We start from the raw sequence: 18,293 nt of genomic DNA, 5'->3' as shown, positions 1-18,293 counted from the left end.
GGGTAGAACACATCACAGACTCTGTCTCTTTACCCAGCCCTACCTCACCTCTTTCCAACAACCAAAAAAAAAAAAAAAAACAAAAAAAACAAGCAATTAAACTTTGTGTAAAAACAAAAATCAGTAGAAAGAGAAAACAAATATGACAGCCCGAGGCTTCAGCTGCCTCACCAAATAAAACCTGCCCCTCAGAGCGACTCCGTCTCTTAAGTTGACAGTGACCATGTACCAGAAAGGAAGTGACTTACTCTGGGGTGGCACTTGAGGGCCTGGACAGCTGCCCCGATCTCCTTAATCCAGCTGTGCATGTCTTCTGGACTGTCCGCCTGCAAAACAACCACAGCACTTAGGGAGAAATGTTTGGCACTATGATTTCAGCTCGCAAAGTCTGTGATTCAATTCTAAGTTTATAAAATCACACCATTAGAGCTGGAAGGAGCCCAGAGACCATGTCGTCCAGTGGCTCTGACTTATGAGGACATTTGATTCCTGAAAACTCATATCTGACACCCCATAAATAAAACAGCTCCAAGCAGAGCTGCTCTGCAGCGAGGCAGAGGCCGTCCCTGCTGAAGCCCCTCACCCTGTCTGGAACACAATGGGCTTCCACGGAAAAGAAAAATGAGGCCCAGAAAGCCAAGCTAAAGGCTTACAGTTGGTCTAGATTCCAGTTCTCCTGACTCCCAGTCCAAACACCTTTCTACCACAGCCATCCAAAGAGAATAATCCCTTTTCCAACTCCAGTCCTGCTAAAGCCAAACCCTCTGCAAATCCTCCAAGATATATATTATCTCCAGGAACAAGGCTTCGCTCAGAGCACAAGCGACCTGGGTCTGTCTGGACTCCATCCAGGCCTGAAGAGTCGGTAGACTCAGCACCAAGCTTACCCAACAAGAAGGGCATTGCTGAACCTTTAAAAAGCAAAGCCCCCAGAAATACCTACCGACCCCAGAAGGGGGCAGCAGCAGCTCTGTGAAGAGAGGAAGGAAAATGAAATGGCCAAGCAGCAGCAAGTGGAGCTGGAGCCCTCAGGATTCTCAGGGCCTTCCAGCTTTACAGTAGTTGAGTTTAAGGGAGCCTAGCAAATGCTTGCTGCGGACTCAGTCTTAACACGTGGCATCGGGGCCAGGCACAGAGATGAGACCAAGACCAAACCCCTGACCTCCAGAAGTTACCCTTTGGTAATCTCTCTCCGCGCCCTATGCCTTCCCCTAACAAACAGTCTTACCCCAAATCACAAGTGTTCATCTCTGTGCCTATGCAAGGTATATGTAAATGCCACCCTCCTGCCTGCAAAATTCTCCACATAGGCCCCTCACTTTCCCCATTCCCCCAGATGATTCTTTCCTGTTGCACTGTGTCAGAATAAAACTACAACTAGTTTTTTTTTTAAATCCTCAAAGTGCCGTTCTGTCACCCCAAACAAACCCTCATTAGTTAGGTGTGTGCAGAAGACACTTAGAAAAGAAATGGTTTCAGGGGTGCCGGGGTGGCTCAGTCAGTTAAGCCTCTGCCTTCCGCTGAGGTCATGATCTCAGAGTCCTGGGATCGACCCCCGCATGGGGCTTCCAGCTCAGAGGGGGAGTCAGCTTGTCCCTCTGCCTCTGCCCCACCCTCACCACCCACCCCCCAACCCCGCCACTTGTGCTCTCTCCTCTCTCCCTCTCTCCCTCTCTCAAATAAATAAATAAATAAATGGAATCTTAAAAAGAAAAGAAACCGTTTTACATGCTGGCATACTGGGTTAAGTGGGTATAAAAACAACCTGAACATTTCTCTCACACGTTAGAGCTGCAACTTCACCTGTATTCTCTCTCACCACCCCAACCCCTGGGCTTTTCCCAGTTGTGTCACATCCTGGTGATTGGTTTTCCAAGAAAAAGACAAATCCATCCCTAGTTCAAGAAGATAAACAGGATGAGCTGTCCAAGATTCTTCCAGAAGTTATTTTACTAATCTCAGGGCTGGCCTGTTCTACTGGTGAGTAGAACCACTGGGAAAATGCAATGAACCCATTTAGGTAAAGCAGTTTGAACAGAAAGTATTAGTTATTGCTGTTGTTATTATACGAGGGACACAAATGAAGCCTTAATTCTAACATTATATATAAATTCCAACTATATATGTATATGTATATTATATATACATATTAATATATAAAAAATAAATTCCAACATTATATACATAATGCATATAAATAAATATAAAATAAATAATATAAATGAATGTTATATTAATATATTAATGTATGTTTATTATATAATATATAAATATACACTATATAAATATATAATATATAAAGAAATTTATAAATTCCAACACTATATATATATACACATATATAAAATATACATATTCAAACACTATATATATATATATATATATATATATATATATATATATATAACTGGCCTCTCCCTGAGATTTTTGTTTGTTTCCTCATACTCAAACCACAAGTAATTCCTGCCTAAGAATCAAATTGTCCAGATGAAATAAGATAACCTACTTGGCTACTTTGAGTTGAATTAGATAGAGGTAATTAAAAATTGTCCACTAGTAGAAAAGCATTTCTCAAAGGTTTTCCTTCTAGGGAGACAGCTGATCTGATAGGAGGAAATGTAAGAAGACCGGGAGAGATGGAGATGAGAACTGAGGGAAAGACAAATGTCTCCCACACCATACAGGAGCTCTGGCATTTTCATGAAACAGACCACACGATCCCCACAGTGATAGCTTCCAGGGTATGAAGCTACTTCAACCCCCACTCCATAACCCAAGCACAACACAGCAGCCCCCATGTCAAATGTTGCCTTACAAGCCACAAGCCAACTGTCTGTCCTTTGAGACCCCACCAATGCCCTCGTACATCTCTCCAGGGACCCACCACACCGAGAGCCTAGCAGTCTTCACCCCAGCCTCCATCTAGCAAGGAGTAAAAGAAACTAAGGGCCACCTGACTTAACACCTGGGGAGTCAGACCCAAGAATCAGAACCCTCTAAAACACATTTAAATTGTTTCCAACTTCCCTATCATATAGGTAATGCTGCTATTCGTAACTTTGTGCACAAAGGTTTGGGTTTTGGTTTGTTTGTTTTTTTTTTTTTTTTTTTCATTTTTACCATTCTTCAGCTCCTAGGAAAATTACTAAAGAATATGCATTCTTTTAAGGCTCTTGTTACTTCTGGCAAGAGAGACTTCTGGTGACAAATATAGATTTCACTTGTCACCAATATATTATTTTATTAGGTGCACCCCAGCTAGAATTAAGTATTTTAGGGTGCCTGGGTGGCTCAGTGGGTTAAGCCTCTGCCTTCAGCTCAGGTCATGATCCCAGGGTCCTGGGATCAAGTCCTGTATCAGGCTCTCTGCTCAGCAGGGAGCCTGCTTCCCCCCCCACCCCATCTTTCTCTCTGCCTACTTATGATCTCTCTCTCTGCCAAATAAATAAATAAAATCTTTAAAAAAAAAAAGAATTAAGTATTCTAAATTTTTACGTCTTTGCTAATATCATGGGCAAAATAATGAAATCTCTGCCTTAAAAGATTTAGTAATTAAAGATGGAAATGGTTTGCTAAGTGTATTTTTTCCCCAGTTCTCTAATCCTGCTTAAGGATATTTCCTGTCAGATAACCGTAAGAGTTAACCCAACCAGGAGGATAGTAAGAGTAGGCATTAGTAAGCATTATTTTAATGTTTAACAAATGTCATTTTAAAATATTATCCAGGGGGTGCCTGGGTGGCTCAGTTGGTTAAGCATCTGCCTCTTGATCTCAATCTCACGGTTGTGACTTCAAGCCCTACATTGGGCTCCACACTGGGCGTGAAGCCTACTTAAAAAATAATAAAATAAAATATTATTCAAATAGAAAAGCAGATAATGTGATAAGAATGAGAAGAAACAGACCATCATTTTATTGAGATCACAATTATAAACTCTATTTGTACTTTTAGAACTGGGATTCGCTGAAAACAAACATATGGCATATGTGTATGTGTATCTTTAATGGGAAGCTTGGGCTTAGCTTTCATCAAAAACCCAAAAAGATCTTAAAACAACATCATAAGGGTGAACAAAACAAAAAACAAAAAACAGTGCTGAGTCCACACACCCTATGATGAATTACAAAAAGTCTAAAAGATGCTTAAAATTCAGCAGAACAAAAAGGGAAGTGCCACCCTCATACCTTCATCTCTTCCTGGCATGCTGAAGTGTGTGCATTTGTTTCTGGCACTTGGCTGGAAAGAAAAAGTAGGGTTTCTGTCCTTGAGAACAGTTTTTGAGGTGAGATGAACAAAGGGTATTAAAAGGAATCACAGCAGCCTGAGGTTTATTGTAGTCCAATGAGCTTTTTTACTGAGGACCTACTCTGAACCCAGTACCGTAACAGATGCAATGATTTGAAGCAATGAATTCCAGAGGTCATCAGTAACAGGCCTCCAGTACCTACTGGGGTGGCTTCTACTGCCGCTGTCCAACATTTGTAGGATGCTCCTTCTCCATTCTGTTCTCCACCTCTGCACTACCCCTCCTTCCCTAAAATTCCCTAAAAATCCCTCCCCCTCCCTACCTAATTCTGTCTTTAGACACAGCATGGCCACATCCAATTGTCTAGGCTGTGCACTGCATAGTTCTAAGTGTTGTCATTCACCCTATAGTCTAAATTAAAACAGTAAGTGTCCAAAGAGTTCTCGCCAAACACTCTGCAATTCACTTTGGAGCCCTCTTAATACTACTCTTAATCCTGACACAGCGCCCCGCCCCCATTACTACTCTTATTCTGACAACTGGGCTTATGGCAAGTTACCCAAACCAGGCTGCACTACATTTTTCATCTGGAATAACTAAATCCTCCAACCTAATACCCCGACCTTCTATGACTGGGAAATGGGGAAATGGGGAACCCTGCATGCCTTGTATCCAAGGAATGAAATCTCACCTTGAACCCTTGTCCAGGACTGAGAACCATCTACGGGCTGATGAGTCTGCTGACCTCCCAAGCTTAGATACCTGATTACTGCCAGATTCTGGTTCATGGTCACCCTGATCCACAGGGTGGATAACAGCCAGTCCCCTCAAGCTGTTCTCTCCTGGTCACCAATGGCCACACCCTCTCCATCTTGGGCTCTGCACTGAGCTTTTATTTTTTATATACTTTTTTTCCTAATTAAATTCCATTAATTAACATATAAAGTATTATTGGTTTCTGAGGTACAGGTCAGTGATTCACCAGTCTTATAGAAAACCCAGTACTCATTGAATCACGTGTCCCCCTGAATGTCCACCACCAGTTACCCCATCCCCCCATCTACCTCCCCTCCAGCAACCCTCAGTCTGTTTCCTATAATTAAGAGTCTCTCTTATGGTTTGTCTCCGTCTTCATATTTCGTACCAAGCTCCTTTTAAACAATGCAAGTGAGTAGGTCCTTCCTAATCAGTTCCACAGTTCACCAGATTTATGATCTCGAACAATTTACCTTCAGACACTCCGTCTCCTCATCTGTAAAATGGAGATGGCCTCAGAGATTGCTGAGAAATTAAGTGATATGTTGCCTGTAAACTCCTTAGCACTGTGACTGTCACAACTGAGTGTCCAACAAATGGTAGCATCCCAGGGTTCAAATTATACGTTAAGTGTGACATAGAAGGCATATGTGACAGACGGTAAATGACCAACACATCAGCAGTTGAAAGCCGGCCCCATTCTGTCACCCAAGCCTCTGTGCCCTGCCCAGGAGTCTGTTTGCTCTGCCTCAGCTTCCCTGCCCTCTGGTCTAGCTTCCCCAGACACCGAGCATACGTGGTTCTTTCCGGCAGATCTACCCAACATACACTACGAAGCGGGTCAGAACGCCACTGAGGCATGGTGGCAAAAGCCGCTGGCACCAAACTGGAGGAGTGGTCATATGCTTTTACCTTTTGCATGAAAAACAATTTTTACTTGGAACAAATGACTGACAAACAACCAAACTTACTCAGACTTGGGCATATGGTGGACCCTATCTCAAAAACGAATGAAAGGAATGTTTAATCAAGCAAAATCATGAAAGTATTTTTTTTTTTTTTGCAAATGATGAATTTTGAGTTTTCAAACAAAATTAGAATTCCAAAATCTGGTATCGTCCTCCATAAGCTTGACAGCTTTCTGTACTTAACGACTTTGTTGATGATGAGCCTTGTGGTGATGTTAACAAATGTGATTTTTTGATATTACATCATAAAACGTGTCAACATTTGGAAGATCTGCATACCTCAGTGGGACCACTATTTTCCCAATGACTGGTGCACACAGTTACAAAATCATGCATTGGTAAAAAGGATCTATTCAAAGTGTAACATTGACCAGTGCAGTTTTGTATAAGAGTATGAAAGTTTATGGGTATTGAGATTGGCTCCCAATCCACATTGCACCTAAACATTAAGAAAATACCATTTGTCAAGTTTTGATATAGAATCAGAAAAAATATCCACAATTATCTGAAAAAGCTATTAAAATAATTCCTTTTTTCCAAATACATATCTGTGCGAGGCCAGATTTTCTTCATACTCTTCAACCAAAACAACATATGGCCACAGATAGAATGCAGGAGCAGATATGAGAATCCTGCTGTCCTCTATTAAGCCAGACATTAAAGAGATTTGCAAAAATGTAAGAAAAAAAATGTTACTCTAGTTGCTTCTTGTTTTAGAAATATACCTGTCTTTCATAGAATATTACTTGTGTCAACATAAATGAGTTTGTATTTGCTATCTGACAATAAATTATACATATTCTTAATGATTTTTACTGTATATTCTTCTCCATTTTCTGTTCTCTTTTGAGTTAGGGGCTATAAACAGAGTTGTCCATTCGCTCATTTGTCTACTTCTGGGTGATGCTAGTGTTCTTTTATCCCAGAAATGTGGGAGAAGGCAAAGGAGGGTAGAAGTGATGGGAAGCTTCTGGTAAATGTGCACATGCTTTGTTCAAAAGTGTTTTGAACATTGTTTTTGATTGGAGTTCATGTTTCCCAAATCATTCTCTCTCATGCAATGCTCTTTCTCAGCATAATCTTTCCCCTGACAAATACTGATTTCGTACCACCCATTTGTCAGGCACCGTCCCTCTGAGGACCTTTATAACATGTCAACTCAAATGTCCCACAGACACTGTCAACTCATCACCCCCAACATAAGGGCTGCCTTTCCACTCCCCAGTCCCTCCTCCCACGCTCTGGTCTGAGTGACGACTGCCATTAGGCATGCCGAGGCCCAAGCCAAACACCCTGCAGTGTCCTTAACTCCCCTGGTTCCCCTCACCCCACGTCCAACCCACGACCAAGTCTCAGAAAACATTCTTCAATAGCTTTTAAACTGTCCACTTTTCCCCACATGCTCGTTCAAGCTTCCTTCATCCCTGACCCAAATTACAATGACAGCGATGGCTCTTCCTACCTCCTGTCACCTGTGTCTATACCGCACTGGGCCTGGAAACTCCAACTAGCACACCAGTAACGCAGACGGTTGAGGGATATCACCTCCACTCCAGAGATGAGGAAAACAAGGCTCGAAAGTCAGATCATTTGCCCAGGTGGTATTTTTAAAAGGCAGAGCTGATTGGGCCCCTCTCCTGGTTCTATCTCAAGCGCCCTAACTTTCAGGACAAAGTACAAGCTCTTTAACAGGGCCTGTAAGGCAAGAGCCCTCTGTATGGGCATGCCAGCCTTCCATGCGCTCTGTGCTCCTTTCATCTCCAGGCTCTTTCACACATGCTCTCCCCTCTGCCTGGGCCAGTCTTCCCCCAACTGGTTTGGTTTAAATGTGTCTTCCTTCAAGAAACCTCCCCTGACTCCCTGAGACAGAGAAAGCGCCCTTCTTATGAGTTCCCATGACAACCACTGCTCACTGTAATGGTAGCACTAACCACGCAGGTGTTTTTGGTTTTTGCTTTTTTGTTTTTTATTCCCTCAGCTCCTTTGGTGAGGTTGTTCCATACTCACAATGCATTCAGGTTTCTTTTGTCATCATCAGCATGCTGTGCTGGAATTATCTGACCTCTGAAGTGATTTTTTAAATTCACATATATTAACGTTTTCTACTCTTTACTCTTACCTGTGCTATAAAATTCTGTTTCAGGCATCCACCACTAAAGTATCATACAGAATAGTTTTGCTGCCCTAAAGATCCCCCAGCATTCATCCACCCAGCACTCCCTCCCCCACCCCATCACACTGTTTTAATCGCCTGTCTGCTTGACCATCTCTCTCCCTCTGGTTCAGGATCTGTTCTGTTTAACAGTGTCCACAGTGTGGGGTTAAAATGTCTGGCATTCTAAGGATACTCTGAGTATCCCTGTTAAATCCAAGAACTGGAAACGCTTCGGAACCTACAGCCTAAACTTCGTCCCCGAATGACAATGGAACCAGCTCTAACAACCCCAGCAATGCTATTCACAGCTCCCTTATGCTCTCTCTTCCCCAGCGGAGTCCATGGCTAGTTAAGGCTAACAGCATGTCTGCTCAGCGGGTGGAGGGAGGCGGGGGCAGGATCAGCTCAGAGGGGTCAGGATTATGGAGCGGCTGCCCAAGAAAGGGAGGAGGGGGCCCCGTGGAAGGGATGGTACTTAACGGGGACTGACATTTGGAACAAAGAAAGAGCACTGGGAACCCTGAAAAGCCTTGGCTGCGCAGCCCCACATCTAAACCAAAGCCCTTCATGGCAGTCTGTACCCTGGAAATGAGATATTATCACGACGCTGTATGGAACAAGGCATGTTCGAGGATTGCTAAGCAGGCTCGCGGATGGACTTGGCGTGGAGAGTCTAGGCCCTGCTTGGGGATCTGTGTTTCTCGCTCCTGTGATTTGAGAAAGAGCTGGGTGAGCTCCAAAGCCGTGGGAGGAGGGAGAAGCTCCGGAGAGCTGAACTGTCAGAGCCCAACAATGACTTTCTCTGTGCAGCTGGGCTTTGCACCTGGTGCCTGCACAGAGCCCTCTGTGCTTTTGTCCTTCCGCACATAGAGCTGTCCACACAGGCGGGGCTTATAAATACTGTCCAAAGGAGAAGTGAAACCACTGGCTAGTTCTCCTTTTCTCTGCTTAGTTGGCGCCCAGCAGCTGAGAGCAGCTGGTACGAACTCGCATTCCCCAGTTCGGAGGCTCAACCTGCTCTATTTTATGGTTGGGAAGCTTCTGGCAAACATCCTGTTTAGAATAAAATGGGACTCAGACTGACAATCGGGGGCTAAATTTACCACCTAGAAACTTCAAACAAAATAAAAGAGAAAGCAGAGGAAAGGGCAAGACCTATCAGTACATCATTCACAGAGTCAGAACACCAAAGTCTTCTCAGAGTAGGCTTTTTACCTGTATGTAGAAGGTCCTGGAGCTTGTTATGATTTCAAACAGGTTGTCCCTCATTAAGAGATCACTAGACAAAGAGAAAGAAAGTTACCAGGCATGCCCTCATGCCCGCACACACATCGAGGACTTGATTCATCCTAAGTCAAAGCTCTGTATAAAGGGGGCTCCCAGGTCATTCCTCCTCCAGTCTCTGCCTCAAAAACCACAAGGGGGTCTCCTCTAGCTTCACTTTCTACGGGCTCTCAGGCTTCATCATCCCCATGGAAACCCCACACATACACCCCACCACCAGTTCTAATAAGATAAACTCCTTTCCCTCTAAAACCGCCTGCCTAATATCCACCACATCCCATAACACCTACAGTTGTGAGGAGAGGGGTATTTTTTAAATAATTTTTTAAGGATTTACTTATTTATTTGAGAGGGAGAGAGAGCACACAGAGGAGGAGTAGAGTGAGACAGAATTTCAGGCAAATTGCACCACGAACTGGGAGCCCTACTCAGGCTCCATGTGGGGCTCCACACAGGGCTTGATCTCATGACCCTGAGAGCCTGACCCCAGCCAAAACCAAGACTCGGACACCTAACCAATGAGGCTACCAGACACCCCAGTGGGGTTTTATTTAGTGGCTAAGAAGTACAGTTCTTTTGTGCAAAGTGGTTTTAAGTGGTTTTTTTCAGGGTCAAGCAGATGAACATTGTATTGGTCTTACAAATATGTAAATATAACTAATTGATTATATATCACTGTAAGATACTATTTATATCAAAATATAGGGAGAGATATTTGACGTGTAACATTTTTAGTTTTAGGTATGTAGCATAATGATCCAGTATTTGTATAGATTGTGAACTGATCACAAGAGGGCTAGCTGACATCCATAACCACACATAGTTACAAGTTCTTTTTATCTTGTGATGAGAAGTTTTAAGGTCTACTCTCTCAGCAACTTTCAGATGCACAATACAGTATTATTAATTATAGTTATACTGTTCATTACATCCCTAGGACTTATCTATTTTATAAATGGGAGTTTGTACCTTTTGAACCCTCTTCACCCATTTTGCCCATCCCCTACCCCCGCAACCACCAATCTGTCCTTCGAGTGCTTTCCTGTGTGTTATTTCATCCAATCCTGACAACAGTCCAATAAAGAACTTAAGATTTTCCCTACCTTGTGGATGAGGAAACCCAGGCTCAGAGAAGTTATGTGACTTGGGGCCAAAGTTAGCAAACAGCAGAGCAAGGATTTGAACCCAGGTCTGACTCCAGAGTCTATGCTTTTAATTATTCCACTACCACTTGCTTCTACTAAGGGAACCAACTCATTTCTAAAACCTTCCTCCCCACAAGCAGCCACTTTATCAGCTTCATGAAATTCCTGCCCTGTGGGGTGCTGGGTGGCTCAGCTGGTTAAGCATCTGACTTCGGCTCAGATCATGATCCTGGGATCCTGGGATTGAGCCCCATGTCAGGGTCCCCACTCACTAGGGAGTCTGCTTGTCTCTCTCCCTCTGCCCCTCCCCCTACTCATGCGCACGTGCAAGCACGTGCTCTCTCCCTCAACTAAATAAAATCTTAAAAAAAAGAGAAACTCCCCCTCTGTTCCACCCTGTACTGGGCTGAGACAGGGAGCTAATGAGAAATGGAAGGACAGATTAGACTACTGTAAGATGCTTCAAACTGGGTATGAATTTGGGGAGAAGAATCAATCCTGACTTCTGCAAGGAAGAAGGTGAGAAGTAGCTGGTGCTCAGTGACAAACCTGAAATCAGCCAAAATTATTTGCAGCGTTAAGTGTCTGCTGTGCGTATCCTGGTGCTGTGGGCAATACATAAGGAGCGAAAGGTCTAATTCCTTCCCAATAAAAGAACCAAAAAAAGCAAAACTATACAATTAGATGTTGGACTATGTGTTGGACGCCAAGAGTGAGAATAATTCCAAAAAAGGACTGGTCACAGGCAGAGTTGGCTTCGGAAATGAAGACTTGGAAGGCCGTGGCAGGCACTGGGCCCATGACATGGGCACCGGCAGAGGGGGAGCCTGAGACGAAAGACCCATGTGGGAAGGAACAGCAAGACGGGGGTCAAGAGGACGTGGGGCCAAATCTCACCTCCTCATAGAGAAAGATATTTTAGGAATATTTTAAAATCGTTGTGAGCCTCCGTACCCCAACTGTAAAATGTAGAGGAGACCTCCCTCATCCGGCTGGTCACCCCAGAGATCAATGTATAAAGTGTATCAGGCATCTGCTACCAATTACAGCATATGGTTGCCTCTTGAGGCACATTTCACTGGCCGTCATTACTTTCTGAGCAGAGACGGCTCCTCTTCTGGCTAAAATGTGTTAGCTTTTTAAATTATTCACATGCATACAGCACACTCATGTCATCGACTACTGAGGAGGTGAAAGCAAGGCAGGGAGGAAATCCCTGCCCTTGTCACATCTACTTCCAAGGCCACGTGTTGCCTTCTAACTCAGTTCCGTTCAGTTCGGTTTAACTCAATTTAACAAACGTTGGTTGACTACACAGATGCCCTAAAGCTTCCTGACTGGGTCTGAAGAGGCCGCATAGTCTCAGAGGCCTGGAACCCGCACAGCCTTGCAGACTTCCTTCTCGGCTCCCTTAATTCCTTCACTAAGAACTTGGTTTGACTCCGGCAGCAAAGGACTCCGGCAGGTGCAGAGCGTGCTTGGGACTGAACATGTTCTGGGCTCGCTAAGCTGCCCACCATACCCAGGTAGTCATACAGCTACCTGTCCACACGGGCCCTCTGGAGCCAGGGGAGGCAGGAACCATCTCTGGGGATGAGTCATGGCCAATCTCCCCTCCGCCCCCCAGCAAGCTCTGGAACCACACCTCTGAACTTCCACCTATGGCCAATGGCACAGATGACAACTTGCCACTGGGAACTTTCCTAATCTCTACTCTCCAACTGTCATCTGCAAGAGTCAGTGCAGTCCCGATTCAGTCTCTGCTTCCTTGGGTCGTGTGGCACTTGTCAGCATGCAAGACCGTCCCGTGCATCCCCATGAGAACAGTGTGTCTGCTGCCAGTCGCCTCCCTGATGATGCTGGCTTTGCATCGCACCATCCGCGGGATGGAAAGACACAAACTGTCTCTGAGGACTGCAGACTGGGACGCCTGGGGGGCTCAGTCACTTAAGCATCTGCCTTCGGCTCAGTTCATGATCCCAGGGTCCCAGGATCAAATCCCGCATCAGGATCCTTGCTCAGCGGGGAGCCTGCTTCTCCCTCTGCCTGCTGCTCCCCCTGCTTGTGCGATCTCTCTCTCTCTCTCTCTCTCTGACAAATAAATAAATAAAATCTTTTAAAAAAGAAAAAAAAAAAAAAAGGCTGCAGATTAAGGGACCGAAGGAGGATTTCTAGATGCCCAGATATCCTTGGGTTTCTAAAGTTTAGTCCTAAGGGCATCTGTATCTGTACTGCTTATGGGAAGGCCCTTGAGTCGGAGCCCCAGATCCCAAACTCATCCCATGCATTATGGTACGTGGACGGTAAATCATTTCCTACTGGAAGCGCAAATGTCCAAAGGGAGTCACACAGAGTTGTTGTGAATTACCCCTGTGTTAAAGGGACATGAGAGACTTTGTCCACAGGAGGAGAAGGCATAAGAAGGTCAGGGAAGAGGCACAGGCAAAACAGGTACTGGCCAGAAGTGCTGGTACGTGAGAAACCTGAGGGCACAGTCCCCACTTGGAGCCCTTGGCCTCCTAGGCAATGAGAATCTAATTCTAACACTCGAGAAGCATCCCAACACCACTCTCTTCTTTGTTCCTATATTCTTTCTTTTTCTCCACCAGCGAATTATTATATAGGCTCTGCCCCTCTCCTCAGGGGCCAGAGTAAGGTAGTGGGAAAAGATGAGCTGGCCCGGTGTGGTCTCTTAGCTGCATCGGTTTGGATGCAGTGAGATGTCAGCCCCCGTCATGTGCAAGGAAGAAGGTTCTTGAATAGAGCCTCAGAAAGGTAGTAAATGGAGATTTAAGTAGGCAAATGGGGGATTTTGATCAGAAGAGAATCAGCACAGATGATTACCCAGATTTGACCAGACACTCATGGGTCTTGAGAACGTCCTTGAGAAATATAGTGCGCAGTGGTTCTCGGTCCTGGTAGGAAAAACAGGTAAAGAAAGATAAATGAGGCTACCCACGTAATGCCACAACCCAGACCAGCTGACCAAAGTACCTCTCTGGTCAGAGATGGTTGGCTAATACCAGGCTGCGAACAAGGCATGGTCTAAAAATAACTGTCAAGTGAGGAAAAATTCTAAGAAGATGCTATGTGGCTCTGACCACAGAGGAGCTTGCTGCAGAGCAGGAGGGAAGAAGTTGGGCCATGTTGCTGTATCGATGTAAAGAGGTGCACACGGGGTAGATGGAGGGGACACGGAGGCACCTCTTAAGCCTGTGTGTGTGTGTGTCCACATCTCTACTCACGCACACACACCTGGGTGTTATTCACAAGCCTCTTGCTTCCATGACCTGTCAGAAGGGCCCCAGAGCGATTACAAACCTGCTCACACTTGAAGTAGGAGATAGTAAAGTCATCGAGTACAAAGAAGCGACGTTTCCAGCTCTTCCGCTGAAATAAAAAAAGCAGGACATTAAGAAGAGGCCCCAGCATTCTGGAAAATGTTCCAGTTCTATATTTCAGGGTACCCAGCCAGAAGGAAGCTGGGCGCCCACATTCAGACTGCAGGGTGGGGGGCCACAAAGACTTCTTCCTATCAGGGGCGATGCCTCCAACTTGCAGGGTGAATGTTTAGTCCCACACCTCTCACCAGTTCGGGAGGTCGTTGAGGGGTAGCTAGAGCCAAGGAAGGCGGTTCCTCCTGCCAGCCAGCTCTCCCCGGGATACACCCACAGCCACTGCCCCCAGGAGCCACCAGGACCCACTAGAGCCCCCGTGCCAACACTCACCACATTCCCTTGCTTCACACAGTAGCCACTCTTAATGAGGGGGGGGCCAGAGGGAACACGGCTGCCTGTCGTGGGGATGTAACTCTGAGACCTCCGAAGGATGGCGTGGGACCCGGGCTCGCTCCCCTCCTGCCCATCCCCACCGTTCTACAAGGAAACAGCAGCAGGATTAGCTCGTGCCTCAGCCAGCCCTCTCTGGCGAATCCTCTCCTGCCTCTTTCTTTACCCACAATGGCAATTAAAAAAGAAATAAACAAGAAAGTAAACATTCACGGGCTCCTGTTAGACACTGTACTGGGAAATGTCACAGGACAAGGCTCGGGGAAGCTGGGCAGAACCAGGAGAAACATAAGGACAGAGAATACAAGCCAGAAGAAGGAAGAAACCCCCTAATGGGAAGAGGGACAGTGGGCTTGTTTCCAGGCTCACCTGTCTTCTCCAGCTCCATTTCCCATGTGATTTACAAGTGCCAGTCACAGGACCACACAGCCTCAAGATACGGTGGCCCTGATTTCTGCACTGCTATTCTTCATACTCACCCCTGTCCTGGATTTTCCTGACTACCCCAATGGCACTGGCTCCCCACCCCCAACTACCTATCCTCTGTGCTGGCCTCCTCTATGCACGTCAGTGGTCCACTGTGGTCGTTCCCATACCCCCACCGGCGCCGGCAGCCCCAGGCCCCAGCACCTGGTTGATGGGTGTGTGTACCACCACCCCTCCGATGATCTCTGTCTTGTAGGCCACCTGCGGCTTCTTCTCTAGGGCTGGAGGAGCTGGTAGGCTTTTTATAACTTCTGTAGTCAGGGGCAGGCTCCCAACTTTGGGTACCTGAAAAGAAAGAAAGCTTAGGGAAAATGGGGTCGGGGGGGAGACATGGGGAAAGGGACAAATTCTAGTAAGACCTCCTCTCTTCCCCAGCCCTTCCATTGACCCATACCTGAATATGAGGAACTCTGCCAAGCAGATGCCTCGATACACACATACACACACACATCGGGCCTGAACATCCACTATGAGCCAGCCCTTCCCTGACTGCAGACCAAAGACAGAACAGCAAACAGACATGTCCTGCCCTCACGGCACGGACATTCTAATAGCAGAGACTGACAAAAAAGGGAGAGCCAAACAAAGAAAATAATAACAAACTGCAAGCAGTGCCATAAAGAAAAGAAACAGGAGCTGAGACAGACAGAGGGGAACTACTTGAAATGGAGTGGTTGGCGGCGGTCTCCAGGGGAGGAGGTGCTGGAACAGTAACCTGCAGAGGAACAGGAACCAGGGACGTAAGGAGGAGAGCACATAGTAGGCCGGGAACAGGTGATACATGTGGGCTCTGGTACAGAATTCAGGGAGCATGAACTTCAGAGCCCAAGGTACTGACTCCTCACCTGTCACTAACTCACTCAGTGACCTTCAGCAAATCACTGAACCTTTCTCTAGGCCAAAACTGTCCCGTGTAGAAAATGAAAAGGGTAATAATATGTATGTCATAGAGTCACCGTGCTTACCAAATGACAAAGTACATATACTTAAAAACTTCAGAAATACAAAAATATAAAAGTACAGTTGACTCTTGAACAATGCAGGGGGTAAGGGTACTGACCCCTGCACAGCCAGAACTCCGTGTATAACTTTCAACTCCCCCCGAATTTAACTACTAATAGTCTACTATCGACCAGAAGCCTTACCAATAACATACATCGTAAATTAACACATATTTTGTATGTTCTATGTATCATGTGCTGTATTCTTATGATAAAGTAAGCTAGAGAAAAGAAAATGTTATTAAGAAAATCATAAGGAAGAGAAATACACTTCCAGTCATGTAAAAAATCTTCATGTAAGTAAATCCATGCCGTTCACACCCATGTGGTTCAAGGGTGGAAAGTACTATAAAACATTTTAATTAACATTTCACAAATGGTATTAACATTTACAAACACAGCCCTTTGTGAAGAGTTATCTTTGTTCTTCTCTTTGGCAGAATTAGGGCACCACGGATAGTCACAGAATCACAGAATTTTTAATGGCTCCTTTGACGCCACAGGCCACAGACTGCAAATGGTGGCATGAAGAAAGATTCTGGCCAAACTGTGTTTTGTTTTGCTTGTTATTTAATTTTTTTTTTCAGTGTTCCAAGATTCATTGTTTATGCACCACACCCCACACTGTGTTTTGTTGGTCTGATGCAGTGTGTTTCTCAATCTACATTTAAAGCTTGGGGTAGCTCACCTAAAAATCCAGACTTCTAGCCAAGCAGCATTTCTGTCTTTAGAGGGAGAACATTCTCCAGTTTGCCCCTGTCCCTACCCTGCTCCCCACCACTGAGGCCGTGAGTCAGGTGCTCTTTATCCCCATTTATGTTGCTTTCCTTCCTCCTTGCTCACCTCTCTTCTTTACACTGGCAATTCCGATGAAATCTTTCCATTTTGTCAAGAAAACAGGAGAGGCCCAGGCCATTCAAGTCAATGGCCCAAAGCCATGGTTAATAACTGCACGGAGCCCAGACCCTAAGTGCCCACTGGGGCGATGCTCACAGCCTCACGAAGCCTGTCCTTCACACAGACTCAGCACCTGTGTGTGTCAGCATGCTCCCTGAGTAACACTCACATCTTCACTCCTTCTACAGCCTCGAGAATCAGAAGGAACTAAGAATCTAGACCTTTCAAGAGCTCATGGTTCTGGGCCCTTGGAGAATTCTGTCAAAGACGAGACCGAGGACCACTCCATTCCATGTCTGCTCAAAGGAAACAGAGCTCCAGAAGGACACTGGAGCCCCAGAAAGAAGATGAGACCCTTCTTCCTGGCCTGTGCATTCCATTTACATAGACAATGGTGACCTCGGCCCACCTGCTCTCCAGATGCAGCCAGAAATCCACCTTCTCTTTCCCTTCAGGCTGTCCACACAGCAGTTCCCACTTCTATGGGCCCCATTCAGCACCAGGCAAGGTGCCACACTCTGCAGCATGATCTGTATTTCAAGCAATCTTATGAAGGAGGCATTATCTCCTCCATTATATAGATGACATAAATGAAAGCTCATTAAAAAGAAGTAAGTTGCTGCTAGGACTGTCGGACTCTCCGTCGCTAAATGTCCCACTACCCACCTATGCTACCACCATTTCTTTCCCTGAGCTTCGCTATTGTGAGATGGGACCCCTTTGAGGATGTTGATAATTGCTGGGATGTTTAGTGATATCATCATCATGGAACAACAGAAACTCCCCACAAAGGACCTAAATGAATTCCAGCAAAGAAGAAGGAGGGAAGTAGCCATTTAGAGGTCCCAGTGGTCAGAAAAGGAATCATGTTAGCTTAGCTGTTGTGTGGCCTCTCAGACTCTCTTCAGCCCCTGTATCATGGGGCTGGTTCTGACTGCCCAGAGCCTTTCCAACGCTTCTGGAGACTAAATCAGTCTGTGGAGGACTAACTCAACAATAACTATGCCCCAGAACCTGAAAACAAGGTCTTTCTTTTGGTTTGGCCATATTCCCAGAGGCCTAAATTCAAGGTATGCCCTCTTCCATCCACCTGTGGGGTATTCTCTGATGGGGGAGAGCCTTATGGATCTCATTTGCAATGTGAAATGACAATTACAGGGACATGGGGTGCCTGGCTGGTTCAGCTGGCCGAGCATGTGATTCTTGATTGTGGGGTTGTAAGTTCAAGCCCCATGTTGGGTGTAGAGATTACTTTTCAAAAAATCTTAAAAAAAAGAAAGAAAGAAAGAAAGAAAGAAAGAAAGAAAGAAAGAAAGAAAGAAAGAAAAAAAGAAAGAAAATTAAATTACAGGGACTCATCTTACTTCCCTCCAGGCATGGCTAGACTGCGATGAGGAATAATCCAATGGGGGCAAGGGACTGTGGTTTACTTTTACTGCTTTTCATTTTCAAAACATTTCAACTGTTTGGGGAAATGTAGTTAGTGGAATAATGCCCCACTAAAACTCATACAGGAATACTAATACTCTGAGAGAATCCAATTCCTTAATTCCTTAAATACCACAT

At 45.4% G+C, this 18,293-nt stretch overlaps 1 protein-coding gene across 2 annotated transcripts in view; it reads right to left on the bottom strand.

Moving 5' to 3' along the window:
• LOC111144491 (pleckstrin homology domain containing A2) overlaps positions 1-18,293 on the bottom strand; it is a 55,920-nt gene that overhangs the window by 2,690 nt on the left and 34,937 nt on the right. For both annotated transcript variants that reach the window (XM_022498792.1, XM_022498793.1), the window contains 6 exons: positions 14,974-15,114; positions 14,284-14,430; positions 13,877-13,945; positions 13,400-13,470; positions 9,342-9,405; positions 249-326 (listed from right to left, as the gene is read on the bottom strand). In XM_022498792.1, the coding sequence (XP_022354500.1) occupies positions 249-326; positions 9,342-9,405; positions 13,400-13,470; positions 13,877-13,945; positions 14,284-14,430; positions 14,974-15,114 (570 nt within the window). The remainder of the gene's footprint in view (positions 1-248; positions 327-9,341; positions 9,406-13,399; positions 13,471-13,876; positions 13,946-14,283; positions 14,431-14,973; positions 15,115-18,293) is intronic.

This window comes from Enhydra lutris, unplaced genomic scaffold, assembly GCF_002288905.1.
Source record: "Enhydra lutris kenyoni isolate GAN:26980312 unplaced genomic scaffold, ASM228890v2 scaffoldscaffold11, whole genome shotgun sequence".
Lineage (NCBI taxonomy): Eukaryota > Metazoa > Chordata > Mammalia > Carnivora > Mustelidae > Enhydra > Enhydra lutris.
Note: the sequence above shows the minus strand (reverse complement) of the source record. Positions and strands in the feature narration are given on the sequence as shown.